This window comes from Vigna unguiculata, chromosome 4 (assembly GCF_037176805.1).
Source record: "Vigna unguiculata cultivar grain cowpea cultivar isolate G323 ecotype 2 chromosome 4, ASM3717680v1, whole genome shotgun sequence".
Lineage (NCBI taxonomy): Eukaryota > Viridiplantae > Streptophyta > Magnoliopsida > Fabales > Fabaceae > Vigna > Vigna unguiculata.
Window position 1 is genome coordinate 30,244,106 of NC_140795.1, and position 11,152 is coordinate 30,255,257.

The 11,152-nt window shown below is 29.4% G+C and overlaps 1 protein-coding gene across 1 annotated transcript; it reads right to left on the reverse strand.

Moving 5' to 3' along the window:
* Positions 1-1,203: 1,203 nt before the first annotated feature.
* LOC114181321 (uncharacterized) lies at positions 1,204-7,216 on the reverse strand. Its single transcript, XM_028067742.2, has 15 exons — positions 6,884-7,216; positions 6,179-6,276; positions 5,752-5,838; positions 5,535-5,658; positions 5,356-5,442; positions 4,309-4,596; positions 3,896-4,222; positions 3,572-3,714; positions 3,292-3,489; positions 3,054-3,144; positions 2,798-2,963; positions 2,372-2,482; positions 2,190-2,289; positions 1,675-1,759; positions 1,204-1,507 (listed from the first exon to the last, which is right to left on the reverse strand). Exons 1-14 carry the CDS (start codon positions 7,058-7,060, stop codon positions 1,729-1,731), a joined length of 2,028 nt encoding a protein of 675 aa, XP_027923543.1. The 5' UTR covers positions 7,061-7,216; the 3' UTR covers positions 1,204-1,507; positions 1,675-1,728.
* Positions 7,217-11,152: the final 3,936 nt, after the last annotated feature.

An 11,152-nucleotide genomic window follows, 5' to 3' on the forward strand; every position in this document is an offset into this window, starting at 1 on the left:
GATCATATAAGCATATTGATATGTCTCCTTACATATTAAGGGGATAAATTAAAAATAATATTTTCTTAAAAAAATTTCAAATTACATTAACATTTTCATAGCTATAGCCATCTCTCTTACTAGAAATCAAGAGAGAATTAAAAAGTGAATTAGTATAAACAAAGAACAGAAACAATAAATGATTTTAAGGAAAATACAAAAAAAAAATGTATAGTTTTTAAACATATTATAAAATCATATTATACTATGTGGTATTATTTTACTATATTATATTATTTTTAAGAAATTCTTGCAATTTATGCTTCAAAACACAAGTCATAAAACTTACTTTATAATTTTTAATACATTAACTTTTTTAGTTTAGAAGGTAATTATTTTGTTCTTATAACTTACGTTGTTAATTAAAAGCTAAAATCTCAAAATTTAATGTAACAGATATTTTACAAAACTCAAGTTCTAAGTTCATTATTTTGACAATGATTAAAATTGAAGATGCTAAAAAAGTATTAAATATAATTTATTCATGAACTTTTATCTTCTAGGTAAAGTCAACGTACACTTTATTATTACAAAAATAAAACAATTTAATCGTTAAAATAACGAAATCACTATTCAATTAACACTTGGTAAGATAATGATAGTTAAAAAAATATTCTATTATGATATTATAATATAGAACTCTATAGATATACTCATTAGATATGAAAGTTACTATAATACTAAATTAAAAAAGTTAATAAAAGTAATAATGATTAAAGGATGTCTTTCTTTACATATAGAAAGTAACTAAAAATCTGAAAACATTACATCCATGAAATAACAAAATTATTTAAAATAACTTAAAAATTATATAAAAAGAAAGAAAATAAGCCGACTATATGAATAGGTATAAAATGTTGAATATAGAAATCAAACTCACCTCTAAAATTTGTAAATAATAACCCTTGTGATAAATAGAACTATTTATTATAAACAACTTTCCCAACTAATTCCCCATATATATATATATATATATATATATATATATATATATATATATATATATATATATATATATATATAATGTATAATATATAATATGATAGATTGTATGGTTAAGAAAAAATCATATAGCAAGTAGTATTAAATGAAAACATAAAGTTAATAAATATTAAGGTAAAAGATGTAATTACCTAAGAATATTGAGAATGTATCACTTTGCAATTGATTTCAATCCATATCTAACTAGTTAAATGAAGAATAAGATTACTAAGAATGGTAATTACATCAAAACCTATGTTTCTCTTGTTTCTATAAAAAATAAACTTCTAGCTTTATTATTCACTACAACAAGATACAACAAGTTCATATTCTTTTTCAAGTTTTAGCATTATCATCAACTTTACAATCGTACTACATGATTGTATATCACAATAATGCTTCCATTTATACAAAGAACACAAAAAACGGGGAACCTACTCAACTCTCAATCAAAAATGGTCGAGCATAGAAAGATGTCCACCAATACCTACAAAACACTTTCCACGATGTTAATCATATCCACATATTCAGAACAAATAAAATATAAATCAAGCTACAAATATGCTAGCAATACACTTTAACACAATATTATTAGATAAATTTACATAAGACTCATAAATACAACACAAATACTCCATGAGTGAAAGGACCTACCTATATGAATCTACCTCAAACAATGCGTTTTGGCCAACAATTATGCTATTACTCTTAACCTTTGTGGCTTTTGAGTCTTTTAGCCCTGAAATAATGATAGAAAAGAAACATTGTTATTACTTGCACATGTGGAGCATCAATTATAGAACAGAAAACTACAATACCATTGACACAAACAACTGAGTAGTTGTGACGTAGTCCACAAATGTAATGAACTAAAATATAACATCTAAACAGAACATTAAAAATTGCATATCAAGGTTATTAGAAAATATCACATTATCAATCTGCAAGTATCTTAAATGATATCTAAGGATCCAATTTCAAATTCATAATACTTGTTAATTGATAGATAAAATGGTTGTTAGGATGATAACTTTTCTCTAACATATTCAACAAACTCAAGCTAGCTTTGGTAACTATTTACCATCATGTTTATTGTCAAAATACAAAGAATGCAAGCTTTCCAGTGCCATGTACAACATCCAAAACCACAAAAGCAATCTTTTACTCACCTTGAGTGAATATACTTATCAACCTCTTCCTTCTTCTCAGGACCATAAACAAACCATTTTTCTTCAGATGAAGAAGCAGTTTCGTCTTGCATTTTCACATCTGCAAATTGCTTTCTGTTAGAAAACTTCCTAAAACCCAAATCACAATAGTATCATCATTTCAACTGGATTTTGAGAGTTACCTTGCAAAAGAACACTGCTTTCATCGTTATAACTTTTCAACTTCCAAAATACCTTTCCATCGTTGTCCACAAACTCGGGCTTTATTCTCATGGCATCAGAACCACGTTTCTCTATAATATTAGAAAAACAAATGATAACCATTACAATAGCCAAAAATATTAAATTCTTACAAGATATAAAACAGCATGTACCCAAACTTTCCATTTAAGAGCATTAATTTATTCTGTGAATCCAATTCCCAGTCTAGATTTTTTGAAAAATAAATGCTTTGCCGCAAACAATCAATTTTCCATAAGAAAATGGTGAATTTAAACCAAATGGAATTAAAAACCTTATAGGATGTCGCATAACGGAATGTTATTGGTATTATGTGAAAACATTAGACATCATATGATAATGATTAATTCACGAGCATCATATCATACCTTTTGGAAGTGCACCCTTTAACTTCAACACCTCATCATGAGCTTGAACCACTTCACTTTTTAGCTTTGTAAGTAGAGCATTATGCTTCTCCATTTGAAGTGGAGTCACCTTTAGCATAATACCGTTAACCGTCTCTGACTGCAATTTCTTCCTAAGACCCTTCTCCTATAAATAGGATGCATACAAAATTACAAATACAATATAAGAGCAAGAAACATCTCGATACAAAGAACGTCAAACCTTGCTTGCTATTACCTTGTCCACAGCTTCAGCAACCTTGGATTTTGCTTCTTTCACATCTTCTGCATGTTTTGCATTTTGATCTTCAATACAACACCTCAATTTTCTGTACACGTTAAGAACATTTCCAACCACTTCAAAACAAGATTATGAAGACAATAGGGAAAAGAAAAGGATTGAAAAAGTGATAAAACAATAAAACAAAAGCAAAATGCACAAAAAAGCTATTTTCTTATATACTTGACACACTTACTCAGTGCCCAAAGCTTCGTCACAAAGAAAATTCAGCAAAGTGAGCTTCCTAGACAAATCCAAGTTGTGATATCCACTTGCACCTTCTTCAAGCCAATCCAAAGGAAAATCCTTCATTATATAATCAGATTCAGCTATTAAATCTTTCAGCGCTTTCAACCATGAATTACTTCCATCGCTGGCAGTCAAGGATGGATACCTAAACCAAAGTCATACAAAATAATTATCACTGCCCAAACTGTAAACAAACAAATCGATCAAAGATATAAAAAATAACTCACTCATTTTCTGAATCATTAAATATGAGGGTCAACATTCTAATTTGAAATTGAACCACCAAGTTGTTTTGTCCTCGACGTAAATTTTGCTTACGTATCAATTCTCGTAACATGGCCTCAGCCTCTCCATTCTTCAAATCAAGAGCCTGATTAAGTTTATACACAGGTAAATGTGAAAAAGGACTTTATAAAGCAATTATGAATGGCTGCAAAATAAGTCAGTGTAATACAAGTATATATGTAACAAATGCACCATTATATCTGGAGTGCATAATTTAATGTTACACAAAAAATATCACCCTCAACAGAGTTAAAATGGGGGCATACCTTGCCGAATACTCTGCAAAACTCTAGGAGCTGCAGTGCATTCCCAACATTTTCAGGTGGAAGCTCAATGTCCAATACTTTTGTTAACTCCGCTCCAAGAGGCAAAGGAATTTCCTCTTCAGTTTTATCCATCACAGAGTTCATACCAACACTAGCAAACCTTGCCATTTCCACTTGGACTTCGGCACCAGCACAACTATCTATCGGCACAGTACAGTTCCAATTTTCAGCGTGCATATGTTGCACATTTTTCTTTGGGGTCGAAGTCATTGGATCAATGAAATCATTTGCAGGATCCACAGAAATAAGGTGATGATTTCTATGTTCCTGTATTTGCACCCCAGACAATGATTTTCCTTCAGCATCAGTTCTAACAATATTTTATTATGACAAAAATTATGGTTGCTATCTACCTTTGTTTCCTTTTCAGCGACTTTGCTACAAGCTCTGGTGTCATCATTTGCGTTCCCTTTTTCCTCATTTGGAACTTCTTGGCAAATTTTACGCTTTTTGTAGCTCTTCTTTTTGCCAGCATTATCACCATTCTTTGCATTACATATTTCCTTTAATTCTTCACGCGCCGTCTTCTTAGATATTTTGGTAGAATTCCTCTGAGTGTTTACGGGGTCAAGCTGTAAACTACTGTTCGTTTGTGAAGAGTTTTCCTTCTCCACTTCCCCCGAGAGAAATACTACAAGGTCCTGAAAAAAAGAAAGAAAAAAACATCAACGAAACTCATCAGAGCATAAGAAGCTGTGATTCATGTGTACATGTATCATCACATAAGACACAATGATATAGGTAAATATGACTATCTAAAAAGACAAAATAATGGATACATCATTATGAATTAAACAAAATATAATTATAAATTACTTTTATTTTATTAACTTATTTTTCTTGATTTCTAGATTGTTGGTCATATAGATTGTATTCATATTGATGAGCCATCATCAAGATGTTATTTCTAGTCTTTAATTCGTTTCTTGAAAGCGTATGTATGATAACAATAATAAAATTGAAATAAAAACGTCATACTCAAGTTATGATATTTGCCCTTCGTTATGCAAGAAAAGAAAATAAACAAATATATATATATATATATATATATATATATATAGGCACACACACTATAGAAGTTTTAAACACAAAAGTCCAGATGAGATACATAGGCACAAGTAAAGTACGCATATAAAAATCTAGTAACAAGATTTTAATACATAGTCCAATTTAAAATATTAATGCATCACAGGTATGAAAAGTTAATCTATACCATACAGTTAACAGGGATGTCAAGATTAGATGTAGGTAAATCAATTTCAACTATTCATTGCATAGGCATACAGCAAAAATTAACTCCTCTCACTGGATGCACCACACGCATATAAACCCTATGCACCAATGAGTGAAACGTATATGCTAATAACTAACACAAATTAACCCAACAAAAGGTATGGTACCTTCTCCGACGCAATTGGTTTCATGGGTGAAGCACCTTTGCAAGCTAGCACTTCATCAAAACTTGAACTACTAACGTGTTCATGCTCCTGAAATCATTAACAAAGCGTGAATTTGCATTCATAGGAGCTTCTTCGATCAGAAAACATGAGTAAACTTGCTTTGAAAGCAAAACACTCACCATGATGGATCCCATCTCGTTATACTTAGATGTGTTTGCAACAAGCATTTCAGACACGGATTTAAACCCAGTTGCCTTAGCTGTATGAAACAGTGGACCAGTAGGTAATTCGCCTTTTTTCTTCCTAAAAGGAGCACTCATCTTTCAGAATGAACTCATGATACAATAACAACTGAAAACACACAAAGAAATAAAACAAAAAACAAAAGAAACTCACCTGCAAAAACTGCAGTTGCAAATGTTTCTACACTTTGGACAAGCCCAATTGTCCAACTGCTCTGCCTTTTCGGCATCTTCTCCATACCTAATTCACCATAGAAAAATCTTTAGAAGGGGAAACACAATCAAATATTCACCAAGGTACTCTGTCATCGTATTCTTTGTGGTTTTATTCTACCAGCGGTAGTACGATAATTCCTTCGTGATATACACATTCGAAAACTGGTTTTCCAAAATTTTTAACGACTGGTTTATTTGGATACTTTATGTTAAAACTACGGATATTAGAAAACTCTTTGAAAAGTTAAAAATGTTTGCCATAAGCATGGCCAGAAATAAGCTTAAATTGATAAAATAATTCAGAAAGAATAAAGCATTTTTAAGGATAAAAAGATAACACGACGTTCTATAGTGCGGAACGTAACCTATTGAGGAGGCACTTGTGACAGAATTTAATGGAACAGGGCTTCCCATTCTTCAAATTCTTGCACGAAGCACAAAAATCCCGTGTTTTCTGGCGGCACTTCAACACAGAAAACAAAAGCAAACGAAAATGTTATCATCCGAATAAAGTTCAAAATCTAGAAAGAAAAAAAAACACAAACCGAATGATACACACAAAGTAAACTGAATGATATCATCACCACCATCATTATAAGACCTATCAACCACAATTCCTTTTGTCGCATACCCTCACGCACCCACATCCAGATTTCACCCTCTCTTTAAACTACTACACCCTCACAAGAAGAAACAGAAAGAAAAACAAAAGTAACAGCAAAACTACAGCATAACATCTCTTTACAAGATTACATGCATCTTGTCAAATGCTCAAATATATATATATATATATATATATATATATATATATATATATATATATATATATATATATATATATATATATATATATATATATATATATATATATATATATACTGGCAACAACAAAGGTATCTAAAGATGTAGCACAATTGAAAACTGAAACTCAATACAATTAACTCAGATGAAACAACTATATACAAGTCTATATACAAGCCTATTCACACACGTTGAGTAATACAACAACAACATTCTTATATAATCTCATCCCGTCAAAAAGGAACAAAAAGAAAGAAGAAGAAAGGTACCTGGTGGCAAGTTTTTCCATTATCAGAATCGTAGATTCTGCTTCCCACAATCCGAACACCACGAGAATTGCACCTCTTTGGCTTCTTCTCACCAGCAGCAACGAGCTCCATGTTCTTCTGCTGAGCAGGGGAGAACCCAGATTCAATGCTGGAGTTAGAAAATGCCGTAATAGCCATTGGAGCTTGTGAAAGCTAACAACACAGAAGAAGACTTTTGCTTGTTGGTGGGTTTCAAAAACCAAAGCTGAAGTGTTTTTAGCCGCAATAAGACACTGAAATTTCGGACATTAATATGGGTTTGTGTAAAACTTTTCACCTTCACCCTCTGTTTTGGAAACTTTTATTTCCCTCTTCAATGGAGGGTGGCGGGAACAGAAAGGGCGAAAACAATTTTTGACTTGTGTGGCCAAATTTGAATTTCGAAAACTTTGAAGGGTTGCAAATTTGCACTGTTTAGCTATTTTCTTTCTTTTCTTTTTATACAAAATGGAAATGTGACAAATAATTTTTTGTTTTGAAATATATAAAAGCAACTTCGTTGATTGTGACATAAATAAAATTTAATTTGTGACATTAATAAAAGAGAAACGGATACGAAACTCTTTTTAACGTAATTATGTGAATTTATTTCAAAGAACTTTTTTCTATCATTTTAGTGTAAAGATTAAGCATCAAATGTTTTTAATTAGTCTCTCCGTTGTTTTTTTCTATCTTATAAGGGTTGTTTTAAATAATAAAAAAAATACAATAAATCTTCTTAATTTTAATAAAATAGCTGTATTTTTTTACTTTGCTATTTTTCTTTTCATTTAACACAATAAATAAATATAGTTTTAAATTATTTAAACATTAAAAATGTATAAGAGTACAATAATGTGATTATTAACATTGTAAATAATAAATAAATAAAAAATTTCCAGAAATATAACACTTAAATAAAAATAATAATAATCATGTGCTTAACTTTTGGAAAAATAATAATTGTAACAACCTATATCACTGTAATATACAATTATTATTCGACACTGGGGTTATAAAACAAAATATATATAATACATATTTATATTTGTCCAAAATTTAGACCAATCATCTATAAATTCTATGAAGTTTAACGTTTATTTTTACCGTAAGTTTACATTTTTCAAACATTTTATCCAAGTGACCTTCCTAGACTTAAAATTCAGAAATTCAGTTTCATAACATTATTGACCATATGAGTAATCAATTAATTTTAAAACATTTAAAAAGGAGAATCGAAAAAACATTTACTTTATAAATTACATCAATTATGAATTCAATTTTACTAATTCAATCAAAATTCAATTATAACTCGATATTCATCAATAATATTCAAATATCTTAAAATAAAATTTTAATACTTCTAAATCTTGTAAATTTACTATAAAGATATTATATCTACAAACTAAACATGTCATCACTATAATCAATATAGTAAAGATTCCACTGTTCAACTTTAATATCTCAATTACTAAAAAAATCTTACTTTTCGAAATTGTGATTACTTAGAATTTATGTTATTTTATTTACAGGAAAAAAATATAATCAAAAAATTGAATAAAAATATAAATAATGACAAGAGAAAGAGTTTATAAGAAAGATAAAATTTAGATACGCATAGTTAATAATTTTTATACTCAATATAACTTAAAATTTATTATATTTTAAAGTCATAATTATCGAACAATTAAAATTGTGTCACAAGAATAGTCTCTTTTTTATTAATTACTAATTACAATTAACGTCGTACTCTTTCAAATTACTTTGACACTTAACTTGTAATAAAAGGATTTAAAACATTTTAAAAATATTTTTGAGAGGCTTCACGATATTTTTTTAATGCAGTTAAAAAAACTATAATTTCATAGAAATGTAATAAAAATATTATTAAACATGAATAAAGTGAGAGAAAAAACATAGATCTAAAGAGATCATTCCCATTTCACACCTCATTCAAATGTTTCAGAAAGCAGTTTTTCAGTGAATATTCAAGTAACACCATTAATTTAATTTAATTAACTTTCCTTATATGAACAATACAAAAACCTTTCAACTACCCTTAAACACAAAGATGGTAGAATATGTATAAAGAAGATGTAGATTTAAGATCTGACCACCCTCTGCTAATTCTAACTTGTTAGAGATTCTTTAAAGACCCCAAAACCCCACATGCAAAACCAACTAGCTCACATGCAAATAAAACTCCAAAGTGACTCTTGAAGGGGTAAAAGGAGACCCTTCAACTATGAGCATCCCTAAACACAAAGATGGTAGAATATGCATAAAGAAGATGCAGATTAACGATCTGGTCACACTCTACTAATCCTAACTGGTTAGAGATTCTTTAGAGACCCCAAAAACACACATGCAAACAGAATTCCAGATTGACTCTAAAAGGGTAAAAGGAGACCCTTCAACTCTGAGCATCCTAAACACAAAGATGGTAGAATATGCATAAAGAAGATGCAGATTAACGATCTGGTCACACTCTACTAATCCTAACTGGTTAGAGATTCTTTAGAGACCCTAAAAACACACATGCAAACAGAAATCCATATTGACTCTAAAAGGGTAAAAGGAGACCCTTCAACTCTGAGCATCCCTAAACACAAGATGGTAGAATATGCATAAAGAAGATGCAGATTAACGATCTGGTCACACTCTACTAATCCTAACTGGTTAGAGATTCTTCAGATACTCTAAAATCTCACATGCAAACAGAACCACAAACTGACTCTAAAAGAGATAAAAGAAGAACTTACTTTGTTCAAGGATTAGATCGGCTAGAAATGTAGCTCTCGCTGATAAGAGACTGTTAGTGTCTTCCAATCTTCGAACAAATGAGTAAGGTCTGAGAGAGTTTAGAGAGAAGCTGGAGATTTAGAGAGACAAAGAAATAAGTAGGATCTGAGAGAGAAGCTAAAGGGTCTGAGAGAGTTTTGAGAGAAAATAGAGATATAGAGAGACACTAAGAAAAAGAAAATATATTGTTTTAGAGAGATAGTGACTTTTATATAAATAAACTTCTATTTAATTATTTTCTACTTATTCTAAAGCTCCTTACTAATAAATTAATCAATGACATATTATAAAAGCTCTATCTTATTTAAAAAAAAATTGAGGATCTTACTACCAATCTCAAATACTAAGCATTGTATTGAATGAATTTTGGTATTATATTTTTATTTTTTTTCCTTTTTTCAGAGAGATACTTCTATTTATATAAATGAACTCTTATTTAACTTTTTTTTTATATTTATACTAAAATTTCTTAATGTCAACACCATGTTTTGTCCAAGAAAGTAAAATGTTTTTCTACAAAAGTTTTATACTAAATTACAAAAATAAAAAATAATAATCAAAAAGAGAAAAGTAAAATATATAGAATTTGTAAGAATTAATATTAATCTATGTTTGTATATTTTCTTCTTCGTGGTCTTTTTATTTATTATTTTGAAAATGGGTTAGCAACAGCAGGCCAATTTCTGTTTCTACTTTCGTTTTTATTTTTTGCACCTTTTCCAAAATTGTACTCAATAGTCCATTGTTTTTTCTTTGAGGCTTTCTTTCTACACCTCCAAAGATTTCTTCTATACCTTTAAAATGTCAAAAATACTATTTGACCATTTAAAACAAAACCATATAAATTACATCCTAAAATTATTTTTGGATATTGATTTCTGAAAATCAACATTCGGTTAAAGTTGTAGACTTTCGAATTACAAAAATATATAAATATATATAAAATATATATATATATATATATATATATATATATATATATATATATATATATATATATATATATATATATATATATATATATATATATATATATATATATATATATATATATATATATATCGGAATTCGACTTCTAACGTGAGGTTGAAGATGAGAATGGGAAGAAATTGGCGTTTAATTGGGTTTTAGGATTCGGCATATTTTAATTTTCTTCTTCAACCCATAATTAACTCTCACACCTTCATCTCATTCTAGGGCTAGGCAGATTCTATTATTTTTCATGCACTCCAATAGTTAAATTTCGCACCCAGAGTAATTGGGCTTGTAATTTACTTCATGCACTTCTCCGATTCTTCAATGTAATAACCCCATCTTTTTTATTTTCTGTAATTTCATTAAGCACGCATTTGGGCTTGGATGCATTTTACTTTCTGCACCGCGATTCTTTTCGTATACCCCATCTTCAAGTTTTTAACTTTTGTTTTCTACACCCACATACATATTCAC